A 19,065-nucleotide genomic window follows, 5' to 3' on the forward strand; every position below is an offset into this window, starting at 1 on the left:
ATATATCGTCACCGACCCCAAAGGCTTGTTACCATGGCTAGTCTTCTCTCGGGAAGGTGTTTTCTTGTGTATGATGTTGGCTTTAAGAGAGGCATCCATATGGGCCTCCTTACTAGGACGTCACTGCTGAATTGGAGCGAAGCATGGTATTCAATGTATGTATATGCTCTGTAATAATTAGCACATCACTTATGCAAGTATATCTTAATCTTATAACCAATTTAAGCTTCAGGGATCCAACCAAATATATATCAACCAAAGTACAATACCATAAACCATCACTAAAGTTGAAGTCAATGAAACAAACCATTTTGCTATGGTAGATGATTTTATTCAGCCTGATCGAAAACTTGGTGATATGGATATGAATTTAATTAGCATAAATCCTGTAAAAAATGGCAGAGATTAAAACCATGCTCTGTAATTTATGACCTTGTTGCCGCAAGAGAAAAGGAATATGATGATGTTACTTACGGCAATAGACGGATGTGGGTTAAAAGATTGCACAAATTTTTCAAGACATTTGTACTGTATTTCTCAACACTTAATAATATAATGAATTTATAATATAGAGAAGTCCGCGTAATGCTATTGTCTAATCAAAATTTCCGTTCCTAATCAGCTCTTAGTCATCACCGTAAAGAAGAAGAAACCTGACATCTGCATCAATTTTTCAATTTTTCTCTATAACTTTAATCAAATCAAGGATGAGAGCTACGGCAACACCAAAGTCTTCTACAAAGCATCTAGCTGGATACAACCACTTTATGAGAAGTGTTTGTTGTGTATTTAGGGTTTGCATTTATACTAGCTAAGGCATTAAGGTTCCGTCCATAAAGGAATTCCAAACCCCATTTTTTTAGCCTATCAGTTAGAAATCATAATCACATATAATCAAGGACTCCATTGATCTTACTTGTATTACAAGATACATAATACCTAATATAAGATTGATACCTTAGGAGATCAAATCACAATATCTATGTTAATATCCAATATTACATTTCTATTATATGTTGTAGACCATTTAAGGTTGATTTATATTAGAATAAATCCAATATTATGATCTTTTATCACGATGACTTTAGACTCTAGAAGTTGGGTATTTGAATCAGTCTTAGCAGTGACGGATCTAGGATTTTAATATTTGGTGGTCCCAATATAAATGCTCCAAAAAATATTGGAGAAAATCAGTGTTCTAAAAATCGGTCTAAGAGCTAGGTGGTGAAGACTCGTCCCTATTTAGGGAAAATAGTTTCAAAAAATCAGTCTGGAGCTAGGCCGTCCTAGGTGCACCTAGGCAGTCCTAGACAGATTTGGTTATGTTTATTAATTGTGAGTTATTTTTTATTTTTAGTTTCATGGTGGTATACTTGTGGAAATGGTGTACCTAATTTGCAAATGATGGATTGACTACAAGTTCATCCAATTGTGAAATGAATTGGAGAACTTTTGAGAGGATACTTACAAAACAAAGAAATAAACTAGATACATCAACGTTAAATAGTTTAGACTATGTCCAATCCAATGCAAGGATCATGACCAGAAAGAATTTAATCTATCATCCAAGAATACTCCTCATTATGATTATATGCTTACTGTTTTTTAAATATTCAACTTGTTGGGTAGATGACACACCCCGACCAAGATCAAGGCATGCTAGCCGTCACGTGGAAGTGACGTAACCATGTGCACAGTGCGGAAGCCAATAAAATAATAATAAAAAGTCCGGATAAATAAAAACCAGCTTTACGCAAAGTAAGAACATACATGTGCAAGCGTAAGTGTGAGAACAAAGTTCAGAGCGCGAAGACCTAATGCAGTCCGAGAGAAACAACACTACATAAACGCACCCGAAGGTGGTTCTACACTGATGATAATCTGTCAGATATGCCGGGAAAAATCCTCTGGGGAGCCACCAAGGATGCTAGCCAACTAGAACCTGGAGGGGCGCAAAACAAAAGCGTGAGTGGGCAAAAACAAAGCTTTTCAAAACCATTTCATAAACAAGATTCTAACCCCTCGCCATAAAACCTGTATACTTCCCAGAAAATAGAATATACATATATATATATATATAAGTCATGCTCGGGAATATGTCATGCCAAATGTCTCTAAATAGGATGCAAGTGCTCAGGAATGTCAAATCAATGTCATATAAGCTGTCAGCCGGAGTCACCTAACGTGACCTGTACGGCTGAATCTAGAGCTCAAATCTCTATCTCACTAACTATACCTGCACACGAGTCGGAACCACCTAAAGTGGTCTGTACGACAGGATTGGGTGTCATATATATATATATATATATATATATATATATATATATATATATATATATATACGCTAAGTGCTACGATCACGTGAAGCCTGGGCGACTAATCGCGAGTCACCTACGAGTCGGAACCACCTAAAGTGGTCTGTACGACAGGACTGTGCACCTAACTTGGATCCAAGATGAGCGTGTGGTGCGGGAGGTGAACATCACGTGAAGGACTGTGCCCAACTCTGGGCAGGAGCACTAACACCGGGGGTGCAGGTTATGAGCTCTCTATGCATTTCAAATCACTACTGAACATAAACGTAAATCATAACTCACCTGACACTTACATGTGCGTCTGCAGCACCAAACATATATATACATATGCAACTAATAATGCGTAAATAAATGGTAAACAATAAGCATGGCATATAAACGTATAATGTCTCAAATCAATTTCTGGGAAAAACATAAGTATATAGGTATATACGGAAAACCAAAAGCCCACTCACTGGTATGTAGAAGGGTTGTAACCCCCTTGCCTCGAGTGGCCGCGCTCGTCCTCGGGATAGGTCTCACCTATATGCGAAACAACTATAAAAACGTAAATTTTAAAACACATAACCAACCTTATGAAATAACTTCTCATACAATGCTCAAATGGGGTGTATGAATACACCAACGTGATCTACTCAACCTCAGGAACAACCCCATATTTTTAGAAAAATTTTCCACCATCGCACGCGCCCCCATGCGCCGGCCAAGGCACGGCCACACGTGCCTGGCACACTGACGGCGTCAGTTAACGCCGTCAGGAATATTCTGTTAACTTTAATGGAATCCGTTAACGGCGTTAGGAATATTCCGTCTAAACTGACGAAATATTCCGTTGTCTTCTCCGGCGAGGCTCCGGCGCCGGAAAATCGTGAAAACTTCAAAACTTCATATCTTCTTCGTTTTCAACCAAATTTCACAAAATAGGTACCAAAATGTAGCTTACAACGAGAGGAACAAATCCATACCACTTTCAAGCACTAAAATCCACGAAATCTCGCCAGGAAAACACCACCAACTCCGGCCAAGCTTGAAACTCACGATCCCGACGTCCAAAACCTTCAAACGAACCACCCCGAGCCTCCTAAGGACCTCACCAAGCTTCCTACAAGCTTGAAATTCCCAAAAACACAAGAATTAACGTGTGCATGAGCAGTGACCGAATCGGGTTATCCCGAGTTCGACGTGAAAACGAAGGTATCCTTACCTGAAATGGGTATGGTTGAACTCCTACGGACTTCACGAGCATGAATATGTACTTTGTTTCCTCGATCTGTGAAGGTTTGGAGGGTTTTGGAGTGTGTCCGTACAAATGGGGATGGAAATGGGAGAGAGAAAGGGCTCGGGACAGGGGTGCAGGGCAGGGAAAGGGTGAGGGAGGTGTGGGGGAGTGTGTGTGGCCCAGAACCTGCCAACAAAAATCCCAAAAACACACACACAACGAAACAACCATGCTAGGGGCAAAATCATCATTTCACCTCTACGGTTCAAAAATCTGGAACGGGCTGTCACAGTAGATGTACTTTGTGTATTCTTCTACTTCTATTTTTGCATTTTGTCATTCTTTTATTATCCATACAAGTATATTTTTAGTTTTTTTAACTGTAAATAGACACTTATTTACAAGATATATAATAAATTTACATAAATCCGTCTAGGGCCGCCTAGGTACTAGGCCCTTGCCCGCCACCCAACTAGCTCCTAACTTTTTTTAGAACATTGGACGAAATATAACTTTGAAAAAATTAAATGATAAATTACAATTTTTCATTCATAATATATGTACAAACAACATTACAAGCTATAAATACTAAATTTGTCTATGACGAGGTTTTATATTCTAATGATTTTCCCTTATAATATCGTTTCATACTCCTAATTTCTACACATATCAATTAAGCAAAACAAAAAAACCATATCAATTGATAAAGTAAAAAGTTATAAATGAACTAACCAACACATGATCCAAACAATATAAAAAAATCATAACAAATTAACAATAACTATATTTAACATTCTACGTGATTAATTTAGACTAAAATGAAAAATTTACTTAAATTTAAAAATGAAGAGATTAAATGGTGGTGGAGAAAAGACAACTGATTAGTTGTCCGTGGACCTGGTCGTGGAGGAAGAGCGTGGAATTGGGGAATGGGATAACCAATTAGGGTTGTTAGTATTGGAATTGGAAAAGTCAGATCTCTTTGAAAGTTTGAATCTTTTTATTTTTTAGTAAAAAAATGGTAAAAACTATATATTAAAGAACGGGCTTTAGTATAGGCTTAAAGGAGGGTGTCTTTTCAAACCATTTAACCGAACGCACCGTTTTATTTAAATGACTTGGCTCAAAATCATTTAGTCTTCTTCTTCCTCCAGTTTCCAGAATGCAGAATACCAGAAATGTTGTGTAGCCACGCTCCTCCCCCTCCACTACATGCCTAGACTTGGGTGGTTCTCGAAGGCCCTCACAGCCACTTAATCGAACTTCCGGGTGGTCCCAAGACCATGTGGGTCCCTTAATAGATCCGTCCCTAAGTCTTAGACCATTTTTTTGAGGGATAATCTATTTTGAAGATGGACTTGACTAAACCATAGATATTCATATACAATCTCCGCGGTATTTACTTTTGTGCCCGTAAGCTGCTGGGTTAAACAACTGGCTTGACCTTGTCACTGTTTTTATTTTTATTTACATCCACACCAATCTGTAGCAGGTCTTACCTGTTCCTCATGTGGATTTCTCCTGTGGAATGGGACAATTAACTAACATATTTTTTAATAGAAATTTTAATTATAGCAAAACACAAGTCACGTACTATATCATTTTATGTGTTGTGATAAGACTGGACGACATGGTGTTACACTTCGAGGGTATTTTAATAAAGAACAAAGCCACATGTTATACAGTAAGTAAAAAATAACATCATATGATCGTGTTCCGATAAATTGAAAATGACTGGTATTATTAATTATTCTTAATTGCAGGCCGGGTCTATTCTTCTGCTTTGCCGCGTCAACTCTTTTGGATCTGAACGAAATTAATAGGAAATGAAGTAATGAAGAAAGTATTATTCCTGCATAATAAACGCATGATTGACTTTTAGCTACCAATTGTTGGCTTCTGATAATACAAGGCAACTTGTTTACGTTCAATTGTTGGCTTCTGATAACACAAGGCAACTTGTTTACTTTTTCTTTGTGTACGTAGCCAGTAGAAAGATTCAGAAAATAATACAAAAAACAATTCACAATATTAATTAATGGTCTATAAATATCAGCCATCAGTGCTGTTTTACAATTAATTCAAAAAACAAGAGATTGAAACTTTGTCAAGAACTTCAATCCTTTTAATTTCATGATGAAATTTTATATGCTTTTGGATTTCGTGGGAATTCTAAGAGAAACCCTCAAACTTTTCTTGAAAAATGTGAAGCTCATGTCCTGCATCATCTTACTCATAATTTCCTTTAGCTCTATCCTCTTGGTGAGCAATATGTACTCCATCAAACCATCGCTCATTGATTTCACCCTCAATGCAGCCCTCCTACCTTCTACGGTCGCTGGTACCCCCGACTTCAACCACCTTTTGGTTACTTTGAAAGAGGACCTCCGGTTATTTGCTGGACTTGAGTGGCTTTTCATTTCCGCTTCCTGTTTTGCCTCATTATTCTTTACAACAGCTTCAATTTTAGCATCAGGGGTCACTTATCGTGGTCAAGACCTGTCTGTCAAGGAACTCCTATCAAGGGCTGTGAAATCGTTGAAAAGACCATTTGTTACTTGGTTTTACGTAACCCTACTTGATTTAGGCTTTTATCTATTTATTATAGTCTTTCTGCTTCCTTTGTTGCTGACTTTTGATCTTACATATACTACGCCTGCTTTCTCCAAAACCATATTTCTTTTAGCTTTGGTTTTCCAGGCCTATCTAGCTGTTGTTTGGAATTTAGCACTAGTTGTTTCAGTACTCGAAGAAAAAAGTGGCATCGAGGCACTAGGGAAGGCTGGACAGCTTATTAAAGGATCTATGCTACGGGGATTTTTCCTAAATCTTTTGTCCGGAGCATTCTCTCTTTTGGTCTTGTATGGTTGGCACAAGACTGGGACAAACAAGTCACTAAATGCGGCAACGATTCCATTGCTCCTCATGAATCTTATATTCTGCTTTATCAGGATGTCCATGCTAATGATTTATACTGTCCTTTACCATAAGTGTAAGGAGACTCATGGAGAAGAGCTTGAAATGCTAGGAAGCACCGAATATACGAAAGTGGCCACATCTGCATCTGCCCCTTTTATCAGTGCAGATGTAGCATGATGAACGATGTCTGTGTTTCTAATATTTTTCCAATTTGCGCATCTGTTGTAACCATATTTTCTGTTGCTCCATTTATGTTGGAAAAATAAGGTCTACTTGCTATATTAATCACATATAAAATCAAGAAACAATTCATGCAATTATATATCAAAGTAATGTATGCACATGAATGACCAATGTTAAATGTACATGACATAATAGATTATAAAAACCTAAAAATACGGTTGAGGCGAATGTCAGACATCCTGTCCTTACAACAAGTTTATGCCCTACTACGGTGCTCATGGTTGATCAGCGCTTGTCTCCCAAGATACAACGACCACGTCCTTGTAATAGTAGGACTCCAAATCACAAGGCTCCAATGAACCACAATTGTGTTGAAAACTGTCTCATTTGGAATCAATGAGACTCTTTAATGTTAGTGCACTTTATCTATGATTATGTGAATGTAGAAGTTATTAAATGGTTATAGGGGCTTCCTTATTTATAGAATTTGAGATACCTTTTTGGAAAGTATGTGACCATTCATAAAGAGTCAAAAGTTGCAACTCTTCATTAGGATAGACACATATTTCCACCAAAAAAACATCACTTATAACTAACAACACCCAGTTTAAAACCCTAGCCGCTCTCCCTTTTCCTCTCCAAACTCAACCCCAAAATTGCAAACTCCAGCCGTCGGTCCTTTGCTTTGGCTTGGGACTGGTGGCAACCTCTCCTCCCTCCTTTTAGCACCCTCTCCTCCTAGCCTCTCCCCTCCCGCTTCCTACCCAGTCTCTTCCCCCCGCCCCGGTGCATCCACTCCTCTGTGGTGCTGCGTAGCACCTTTTTCTCCCCTCCCTTTGTCAGTGACCATCCTTTTCGGCTCAGATGCAGGCCTCTAATACATTTCTCCAGATTTATTCCTGTACAAGGCTTCTCCCCTGTTTTTGGGACTAGATCTGCGGGTTTGGGCTGGTGATTTTTTGTTGTTGGGAAGTCAGATCCCCCCTATGGCTTGATTTTCTGTGTTATGTGGTCCTTCTCAACTGTTTAGTGTTGGCTCCACCTTCCCCTGGTGACCTTGGCTCATGGGTGCAGCAGACTTGCACTAGTTGCAGGTGGTGATGGGTAAATGGATTGGTTTTAATTATTTTAATTATTTTAGTTTAGTCTTGGTCTTCTTATAAAATTGCTCTCTAGGGTTCCTAGGTCTTCTTAGGTTTCCTTAGGAGAAGCGACTGCTTCGTCTACGCCGATGGGGGCGAGTTACCTTGATTTTTTGTTCGTAGTTCTGCGGGCATAGGTCTCCTACTAATACTATGTGGATGTGGGTCCAACTAATCCAATTTGCTGGAGACATTTTCTGCCGGTGGCTTAGACTGAGTTGCAGCGTGTGGAAAGGACTATGGAAGAAATGGTCGAAAGCTTTGCCCCACGGTTGGCGCTCACTGCAAAAAATGGTTGAAAGCTTTGTAAGCAATCAGTTTAGTGGGTGGAAGACCCCCCCCAAGTTGCATATTTTGTTTGAAGATAGTTTGGAATTTGTTTATGGATTGACATTTGAGGATAGGTCCTTTATGTTGTGTGAGACACTCTTTTCCTTTCGACCGGAGTGAAATTCCCAGTAAAGTTTTATCAAGGCCTAGTATGCACACTATCCTTAGTTTGTTTGTATTCTGAATTTCTTTGCAATGAATTATCATACTTCTCTAAAAAAAAACATTACTTATAATTTCCATTCAATTAATAAATTTAATATAATAATAATAATATTAAATTTCCATCAATTTATATATATGTGGAGCTGTCAATTTTAATAGCATTGGCCTATGTTCGTATGGTAAGCTGTGAACAAGGTTTTCGCGGCACTGGAAAGGTAAAAATTATGTTATCCGGTTCTGAATCTTAACCGAATTAGATAATTACATATGTTGGTTGATTCTGAAACACTCTTAGATACAAGGATAGGAATAAGTCACAGTGGTGATATTTGACACTAAGAAAGAAAGAAAAATCTAAATATTCTAATTCCACTTCAACTAATATTGAGACGTTTTGTGATAAAATTCCACTTTGACTGATTGTGATAAAACCCCACTTTGACACTTGAGCGAGAAACAACTTTATGTTTTTTACTTCTCCAATCACCAGATTACCTACCACAAACATGAAGTAACTTCAAGTTGAACCTCTATCATTGATTGATCACCCAATCGACATCTGTATATGCTTCAACTCTCAAATGACCATTCTTTGAGAACAAGATCCCTTTCCTAAAGCTAACTTCACAAAATTCGCATAAATGCATACATATGTTGCTTCCTAGGATCATGCATAAATTGGCTTACCACACTTATAGCATAACCCAAGTCTAGCCACGTATAAGCTAGATACATCAATCTTCCTATCAACCGCTAGTGTCTTTTCTTATCACACAGTCGTTGATCCGGATCAAACCACGATTTCAAACCTTCTTCCAATGGTATATCAACTAGGTGACACGCTGACATTTTAGTCTCATGTAACAAATCAACAACATGTTTTCTCTACGACGGAAATATGCCATCCTTCGAATGGGCAACTTACCCAATGAATACTTTGGTGGACCAAGATCTTTCATCTCGAATTCGCGTAGCATGGAACTTTGCAATGCTTGTCGCTCCTCAGGATAATCATCTACATAAACAATGAGTACCCTAACCTTAGCTTTCTTCTTCTTCAAGAATAAAGTATGATCAAAATTACTTTGTTTGTAGCCGAAGACTCTCATGGACTTCGTGAATCATCCAAACAAAGCTCCCAGTGATTGTTTGAGACCAAACAATGATTTTTTCAATTGACACACTTTTATTTTAATGTTTGGCCAGCCGATTCAAACTAGGTGGGAGCTCCATTTACATTACTTTAGTTGATTCTCCATGCAGAAACACATTCTTCACATTAAATTGGTGCAACAGTTAGTCAAGATTTATTGATAGTGACAAAAGAACTCTAGTGGTGTTGAGTTTTGCTACTGGAGTTTCTCAGCATAATCAATTCCATACATCCGTGTGTATCCCTTCGCCATAAGTCTTGCTTTGTATCTTTCAATTAATCCATCAAAATTATAATTCACTGTTTAAACCCATCAACACCCTACAGGTTATTTCCCTGGTGGTAATTCAACGATCTCGCATGTTTCATTCTTCTTTAAGGAATTCATCTCTTTGTCCATTGCTGCTTTCCACCTTGGATCGGCAAAGGCTTTCTACGCATTGTTAAGAATAGATACATAGATACAAAATATAATTGGTTCACAAGTGTTAAATATGAACTTGATAACCTATCGGTTGACACATAATTGCTAATGGGATATTTGACTTTACTAGTAAGGTTCGACCCTCATAGGTAGCTTTTAGGATACCTCTCATGCTACGAGGAGGAAATTCCTTTGGGGTGTATTGGACAACAGCTAGTTTGGGAGTCTCATATACTGCTTCTCTGAGGACACTTCAGACGACCGATCAGCACACTGATCGAGAGTGGGCTAGATCAGCAGACTGATCGGCATGCTGATCGGTAGTGGGTTGATTGGTAGACTGATTGGCAATGATTAATTCGGGAACTAGTTCATCCACTTCACTAATTTGATGTTCATCCACTTCACTCATTTGATGTTCATCCACTTCACTCATTTGATGTTCACAACCTAAATCCAAATTCATACCGTTGATGCGGATAAAGGTGAATAAATGCAAACAACCTAGCACATGCAGGGGAAGATTGGTTCTGGTTAGCGCTTGAACATGATCAGTGATAATCTGAAGAGCAGTCCGAAATTCCAATGTACTAGAGGAAAGTTATCCCACTACAGCCCACCGGAGTTTTTAGTAGAAGGGTTGAGAAGCTTTAGTTCTTCACCTGTATCACTTTCTCTTCACACCATGTGAATGGGGATGACAATTATAACCATTAAACCTAATAACCGTAGATAACCGTTCGGATGAAACAGTTTTGGGTATATTTTGGATACAGAAAAACTGGGAATATTAGGGTTTTGAATATGATTATACGAGCCTCCCATTTGTACCCGTATCCGAATCCAACCCAAACAATAAATAATATAATTTATAATATGTATGTGTGTGTGTGTGTGTGTGTGTGTATTTGTATATTTATTATTCATCGAACTCATTACCTTGTAACACAAAAATTGCATTTTGTGGAAATGCTCAAAAGTTTTGAATCAAAATCAATGAGAATTCAATGGTATTTATGGGAGATATCAAAGATCAGCCAACATCATCAATGTTTTAAATTTAATGCTTTAATTTTTATGCTCTACAAGATACATTCGTTGAATCATGTTATACATCAAATGTTTAATGACGAATTAAAATTAGCATCTACTAAATTATAATGTGCCAATTGAACAAATATATTTTTTGTATTGATGAAGATGGATATAATCGTTAACCGATAGGAAATCCATTACCCGATAAGTATGGTTATCGATGGGGAATCCATTACCCGACAAGTATGGTTATGGATAATCCCTGATGGTTAATTTATGATTATGAATATGGTTAGTTTTCGTGGTTATAGGGATGAATATAGCATTTCCGTCCACAAACTAAATCGTTGCCATCCCTATATTTGAAATGTGGCTACCAACTACGTAATTTTATCGACTAAAACTTAAAGATGTACTAATCTTATAATTCTAACTAAGATAATAGTGCTATGTTTTCATATGTATATAAGACTTATTATTATGTTTTCATATGTATTTGACTTATTATTATGTTTTCATATGTATTTAAGACTTAGAGGGATACTAGCTACCTTTCCCACTCATCTTTTCCTATTTGCCTTTCCCACTCAATGAATGCCAAGTTGACTTATCTTAAACTCAGGTCCATGTATTAATTGTGTTTAAAACTTCTTTCTTTTCTTTCCACTAATGCCCCTAATAAAATCTCATATATCAACCAAATCATTAAGTTAGTTTTAGTGTAGGAGAATCCGGTTAGGATTCTATTGGGCTAGGTCTTGTAAATCTCTGTGGACTTTGGATTACTTGTATTTCAAGTTAGTTGATTAGACTGTATTTGTAATATTGTGATATCAATGAAATCAAGGAAATTATAATTCTACATGGTATCACTAGTTTTAGGTTACCCCTTCCTAGTAAAAACCCTAGCCTAATCTTTACCTTCCTCTATTGTTGCCTTCCCCCCTAGCAATTTACCCTTCCTTGCCGTGCCTTTTCCACACTTTTTCCCATGGCCTCTCACTCTTCCTCTTCCTCTACCACAATTGGACCATCTCTCTCCAATCCTAACGTAGCTCACTTTTTCAAATTGCTATGGCTTAGTCAGATGAAACCATTTCTTTTAGGTCACGATTTATTTGGCTGTGTGGATGGCTCAATCCTGGCCCCCGCCGCTACTATCTCTATTGCTGGGGAGGAACCCACTACACCAAATCCCATGTTTGCTCAGTGGTTTCAGATTGACCAACTGATTGTCAGTTATTTGACGTTCACTCTTTTTGAGCCTATTTTGTCACTTACTAACTCCTCTCATGCTATTTGGAAGTGCCTCCATGACCACTTTACTTAACAGTCTCTGGCCAATGCCATCAACTTTCGGTTTCAATTTCTTGCTCTTACAAAAAGGGTCGAGTTCTATCTCTGAGTCTCTGACTACCTTCAACATGCTAAGTTTATCGATGACTCTCTTGTTGCTATTAATCAACTTGTCTCTAATACTGATTTGGTGAGCTCTGTTCTAAAGGCCTTGGTGGTGACTATTCGATGTTTGTGACTCTGGTAATTAATTCTCATCCCTTGCCGGATTTTCCTGATCTCCAGTCTCGGCTCCTGCAATTTGAGTCTCAAACCCACCTAGAACCTGTAGCCCAGGCCATGATTGCAGCTAATGCGGCCCAAGTTCAAGCGCCTGGTATGGCCCAACACGCTCCTACACAACAGGCTTTGGTCCTGCCACAGCAGCCCAACCTATGTCGCACCATTTGGAAAAACTTACAGCTCTCATGGCTTATCTGGATCAATTAATTTAGCAAAAGGAGGTCTTCCACCCATTCCTCTAGCCCTTGTTTTCGTCAAACAAATAAATGTGGGAGCAGTTTCGTCCGCAAGTAGTCCAATGAAGGGAGAAAAGGTCTTTTATTAATTTATTTGTGGCATATGTATTATAAAAAAAATAACATCTCTAAAAATTTTGTAGTCCTCTCCTAGAGCCTAAAATCAAAGGGGAGAAAAATAAAAAGGAGAGTAAAAAAAAGGAAATGAAATTGTATAAAAAAATAATAAATTAATAATTAAAATAATTAGATTTGTCAAATTTGGTTGACGTATGAGATTTAATTAGGGGTATTAGTGGAAAGAGAAGAAAACAATTTTAAACACAATTAATACGAAAAGGAATCCTCCCTTCCACCTAATCTTCCTCATTAAACAATCCAGACCCTTGAAATTTGATTAAACAGCTAAAAACAAGGGCCCACTTTAAAATGTTATAATAACTTTAGCCGTTGGATCAAATTTTAAGGGTCCGGATTGTTTGATAAGGAGGATTAGATGAAAGAGATTCTCTCCGGATTCCTTTCCAATTAATACATAGATTTGAGTGTATGATAAGTTCACATGGCATAGATTTGAGTGTAGGTAAGTCCAGATGGCATCTATTGAGTAGGAAAGGCAAGTAGGAGAAAGCAAATGGAAAAGATCGCTAGCATTAATAAAAGGGTTCACTGAATAGATTTATATTTCTTACCATTAATAAAAGTCTTTTGTATAATCGAGTTTTATTTATAATAATTCTATTTGGGTGTGGTTTTGATACGGTTAAAAATTAATTATGCACTCCTTCCAAATGTTTTTATTTTTTAAATAAAATTTAGAAAGTTTGAAGTGCACAATAAGTTTTTAGAGTGTCAATAACACCACCTTTTTAGTTAGAGAAAATTGTAACAATGATCCCTCATCTAAAAATCTATGACCATTGGTCTCTTAACGCATCAAAATGTGTAACTATGATCATTTTCATCAACTCCATTAAAACTTCTATAAAAATGAGTCACATGACACACACATGAAGTCAGAATCAAGGGGCAAAAATGAGAAACTAAATGGAAAAAATTGTAGAAATGATCTCCAACTTTAACATAATTGGAGAAGTAGTCTCTCAACTTTTACCCAATTGGAGCAATGGTCTCAACTTGAACCCAAATATAGCAATGATTCTTTCAACATGACTCATTTTGTAAAGCAGTAGAAAATTAAAAGAATACAAACAATGTTGTATACTAATTTATATTAAAAAATAAAATATAATTTTAACTGGAAACACAAGAGGTGGAAAAATTGGAAGGAAGAAGTAGAGGGTAAAACTGAAATGTGGTCTGAACAATAAAATGGTGCATATAAAATGGTAGACGGAACCGAAATCGTTGGAGAAGAACAGAACACGTACGAAAGGGGAGGATGTCATCCACATCTCTGCTACCTATCAATGGAGGCCTCCTCTTCACTCAAAGCTCATCCTTTCCCAATCACCATCGTCCCTCTGCGCCTCTCTACAAGTAAGTCCAATCCTTTCTCTTGCTTACCTCTTTCCTATCTCGCTCCAATTCTCCGACTTTCTTCACTTCTGCCCACTGATTTCGTGGAAAACCAAACGAGTTTTAAACTCTCACACCCACTTTTGTATTACTCCAACAACTGGAATTACCTGCTCGTTCTTTAGCTTTGTGCAATTTATGTTTGGTTACTGAGAAAATGAGAAATAAAATTTAAAAAAATGTCTTCGAGGGGGTCGATTTATGTTTCATTTGTGATGTTTTGGCAGTTATTTTGTTAAGAAATATTGGCTGATATTGCAACAGTGTGGTGCTTAATACAAATAAATATCCCAAGAATTACGTGACAGAAAATTTTAATTGATGAAAATATGATGAATTGGTCATAATACACATATGATATGCCCCATTATCCTTTTCTGGTACAAGGATAAGTTTCTAATTTAGACTGCCCCGTTAACCTTTTTGTGGTAGGCTGAAATGATTTTGGTTTTCTGGTTGTGTATGTTTTTGTACATCGGAATCATAGTTGCGCATTGGAGATGCAATAATCTGATTTCTTGAGTGATTTTCTGAGTTTCGTAAAGTTGAAGATTGTAATTTACAGGCTTGAATGGTGCATTTGGGGAGTTATTAAAACTTTTGTTTGAGCAGTGTTAGTAATCAAAGAGTGTCGACGGAGAATAATGATATTTCTATGCATTATGCAATCTATCACTTAAATTCTGGCTCAACTTGACGTGGCTCAGAAAGAACGCCCATATTCTGTAGCAATACAAGTGAACCCCATTGAGAGGGTGAACATGAACATAAATTGGATTGAGCACAAGAATAACAATTTATTGTTTGAGGTCATTAAGATGGTCTTCTCCATGACTGTATGGTAATCTGTTCAATTGTAATTAGCGTAGTTATTGCTTTGCTGATGGATTCTTATATAATATAGAACTTTTAATATCCAAGCTTCTAAGCTTGTTTCTTGCTTATAATTTTATTTGTTTTGCAGTTGGAGTTGGAGAAGACACCAAGGTGGAAGTGTAGTTGCTTACAGAACCAATGGCAGTGCTCTTCAATTGTTGGCCAATCCTAATGTATGAATCAACCCCAAGGATTCCACATGTATAACACCAATGTATTGGTTTGAATATGGTCAAAGATATTTTAGGTATGTAGTTGGTCTGAATGTCTAGACATTAGACACGGATGCTCGTAGTTCATTGTTTTCCTAGTTAATAATGCATCATCAGTTTCTGGAACCTTCATATCAAGTATAACAGCTGAAGCCACAGTCGTAAAAGTTTTAAAACTGATTGCATTTGGGTCGGGGTTTGAGACTTTTAAGTGCAGTTTGATCAATTGCTTAAATTTCCAGTCTTGTTTGAGTGTTCTACTTTCGTCTAACAATAATCTGTAGAAATTAAATTAAGGGAATCATCAACCAACTTGTGTGTGCTTGCTTGCTATGCATCCTCATAAGTTAAGGAGGTTCCAGCAAGGATGTTCACTCTTGTATACTGTAGTTGCCCGTTACCTCCGAACATAGGCAATCAATATCAGTTAGTGGCAAGCTGCATGCAGGGATGTTGAGTTCAAACAAGTTAGTCAGTCTATGACTTACTGGATGGGCTTTCCTTGAATGTCATCTAGATTTGGTCTACAATTAATAAAGACTTTTATTGTAAAATACTTCAATATATTCCGAATCTTAGAAAAATTGTTTCAAACTTCTTTTGTCAAATCCAATTCAATTAGAAGTCGATGAAGTTGCATCTTTCACTTTTCATTTTATGCACCGTCGCCAATCTTATTACATGATCAAATTGAAGCTATATGGTGAAACTTATTTTTCCTGGTTCCATTTCTTCCTTCTCTTGGTAATTAACTTACAGTTGATAAAAAGGGAATTCATGTGTTTTCTTTCTTTCTTTTTCTTTTTATTTTATTTTATTTTATTTTATTGTTGTTTTCCTGATTGAACTTGATTTGTATTTTCTTTCGGTACAGGTTTCTTCAAAGAAAGGAGCATCAAATAATGAAGTGATAATGGTTGATCCTTTGGAAGCCAAGCGGTTGGCTGCCAAGCAAATGGAAGAAATTAAAGCAAAAGAGAAATACAAGGTTAAGGAATTGCATGCTTTGTTAAGATAGCAAGTATGAAAATGACTTGTCCGACAAACTTCTGTATTAAAGTTATATCCAGATTCATGTACAATTCATATATTTCAGTATCCTCTAGCTAATATTGATTTCTTTTAAAACAAGAGTTGGTTCCTTGATGAGGCCCCAATCCTTATTTCATTTCTTTTCTGTTACTAATGTATCACAAAATGCAAGATAACTGGGGTCAGCTGATGTCATATTTCAAGCTTTCTTATGATTACATATCATACATAGAAGTTATTCATTTCTAAAAACATTGTCGTGATTACAGAGAAAACGTCAAATTGAAGCAATTAATGGTGCATGGGCAATGATTGGTCTTACAGCAGGCTTGCTAATTGAAGCTCAAACTGGAAAAAGCATTCCGACCCAGGTTAACTTACTTTCCTAGCTTTTGAGTGCTCATGTAACATGGTGTTCAACTGTCACACACCCACACACATATGCCACACCTGTTCATTGGCCGATAATTTAACCTCTGCCACTTCACTGGATTCCCTCTATTGTGGGCTTTGATTGAAATCTCTTCTCTTCAGTTGGTTGACTACTGGAGTGTCATTGTTGACATTTTCGTGCCTGAAACCTTTTCCCTTCAGTTGGTTGGCTACTGGAGGGCTATTGTCGACATGTTCATGCGATAGAGATGATTTTGGTGCATGGTTGAAGAATTGCAGATTAATTCTTGTATTATTCTTTCAAATCCTATGAATTTGTTGTGTTAAATAATCGTTGCATCTGCTAACATATTGTGTAATATATATGTTGTACTTATAACTCAGCTTCTGTGCCGACCTGTTTGTTATTCACTATGGCATTCTTTTCATGTGGACTTCATTGGTGCTGAAGAATACAACTTCTCTTATTTAGAAACAGTGGAGGTTGTTGTTATAGCCGGTCTTACGCATGTGCACTGCATAATGTGTAAAATGATATTGTAAATAGGCTGTCCATCATTGAAGGATGAAGCTGGATGCATAGCTTTATGCTTTTCAATCTCTTTATATAAGTATGGACCAAACGAGGGTTAGACTAGAGATCATAGGCATAGGCTGATAGATTTTAAAGAAGCCTTTGGCGTGTAAACCGCTAGGATAAGGTGTCTTGGATATATTTCTTACTAGTGTATGTTTACTCCTCTCCAGCCCTAGAATAAATAGCTTAAGTTGCATGCTTGCTGGGAACGGCACTTGTTATGAACTCATCCATCGTATTTCGTTCTTTTATTTTCATTTTAGCAGTCTAATGCAGTTTCCAAATCTACCTTCAAATTCATCTGACATTCTAAGGCTTTGAAAAGCTTTTGTCACTAAGCATTCAAAGTAGAATGGGAGGTTGCATAATTTGAGTACAGATCGCCTACTGGCCCTCCTCCTATGCCTAAAAGATGAAGAAGCTGATGGAGGAGTGGACCGGCATCTAGTAGAAGAGATCAAAGTTTTACGGAATTGTTTTCAAAGTTTTGGTTGTCAATGGCAGCTGAGAACGGCAAACAAGGTAGCACACTCGCTCAACGCTTAGTTGTAACGAGCACAGGACTTGGATGGAGGAGGCTTCTCCATGGCTAGAGCCAATTTTGGAAGATGATTTGGATGACAGAAGTGTATAATTTCCAACAATCTTTTCCTGGTGGTGGTTTATTACTGATGAAGAATGACCATCCCGGTGAGAGGTGTCGTTTGTTTGCTATTGTTGTTTCTTTCCTCGTCTCTCTCGTTCAAGTAGTATAATTGGCTATGCTATGAAAGGAAATCATTCTTTATTGATAAAAATAATAAATAAATAAACATTGTGCATAAAATTATTTCTTATGAAATAGAAAAATAACTAAATCCACTGTTAATTTATCTCACGAAAAGATTTTTACAAATTATCGTTCTAAAATATCTTGAGAGAGGCGAACATAACAATTGATGCAACGGCTAAACTTGGACATCGATATCCTAGTAATTGTATTTCGTTTTTATTGTTTTTGTGTGTACATTTTTCTAGTTCTATTGCAGGTACATGTACTATGACTAAAGTCTGTTAAGATCCCTAAAAGTTTGTGTTTGTTGTGGCACCTTGAAATGGTGAGCACCGTTAGGTACAGTCTATCTCATCACCCAAATTTGAAACCTTAACTAAATATTGCACCCAATCTGGTTCAATCCAAAAATAGAAAAATCTACAACAAAAAAAACAAAAAATTAAAAAATTAAAAAAAAAACCCAAACCAAGACAACCAAACCGGCTCAGTTTTTTGGTTATGTTCAATTGGTTTTTGGTTTTAGCAGCCTCGATCTTAAGCTATCTTCTGTTTCACAACTTCGATGTTTTTTGACGCTACTGAACCATTGCCCTCGGCAAAATATGGTGGGTATAAAGGTGGAGGGGGGTACATGTGTTGGAAGTATGGCCATAAAGTCACTCATACTTTTGAAATACTTATGGGCAATGTTTATTGTTAATCATTACTTGATGTATTATGTGTTTACTGAATAATAGAATATAATCAACCTAAGAGACAGTGATATAAGAATGTTAGATCGAAGAGACCTATCTCTTATATTTGAAGGAAAATTTTGGTCATTCTAAGCTCATTTGAGTAACAAAAATATTACGTTTAACAATTAAATAGCGGAAGCTAAAGCATATGCACTCAAAATAAAACTTTACCCAAGAAATTCAAAGCCTAGTAGTGTGGTGAACCAAAGACCAAACTCAAATTCA

General features: G+C 37.1%; 1 protein-coding gene across 2 annotated transcripts; it reads left to right on the top strand.

Moving 5' to 3' along the window:
• Window positions 1-14,038: 14,038 nt before the first annotated feature.
• Window positions 14,039-17,145, top strand: LOC103967904. 2 transcript variants are annotated; one of them, XM_009381230.3, is made up of 5 exons: window positions 14,039-14,199; window positions 15,203-15,287; window positions 16,201-16,314; window positions 16,628-16,729; window positions 16,893-17,145. In XM_009381230.3, exons 1-5 carry the CDS (start codon window positions 14,102-14,104, stop codon window positions 16,995-16,997), a joined length of 504 nt encoding a protein of 167 aa, XP_009379505.1. In that variant the 5' UTR covers window positions 14,039-14,101; the 3' UTR covers window positions 16,998-17,145. The 2 variants fall into 2 exon arrangements, with proteins under 2 accessions (XP_009379505.1, XP_009379506.1); XM_009381231.3 differs by having other exon boundaries at window positions 16,953-17,145.
• Window positions 17,146-19,065: the final 1,920 nt, after the last annotated feature.

This window comes from the organism of the source record quoted next, unplaced genomic scaffold (genome assembly GCF_019419815.1).
Source record: "Pyrus x bretschneideri cultivar Hongxiangsu unplaced genomic scaffold, Pyrus_bretschneideri_v1 Contig54, whole genome shotgun sequence".
In the NCBI taxonomy this organism is placed as follows: Eukaryota; Viridiplantae; Streptophyta; class Magnoliopsida; order Rosales; family Rosaceae; genus Pyrus; species Pyrus x bretschneideri.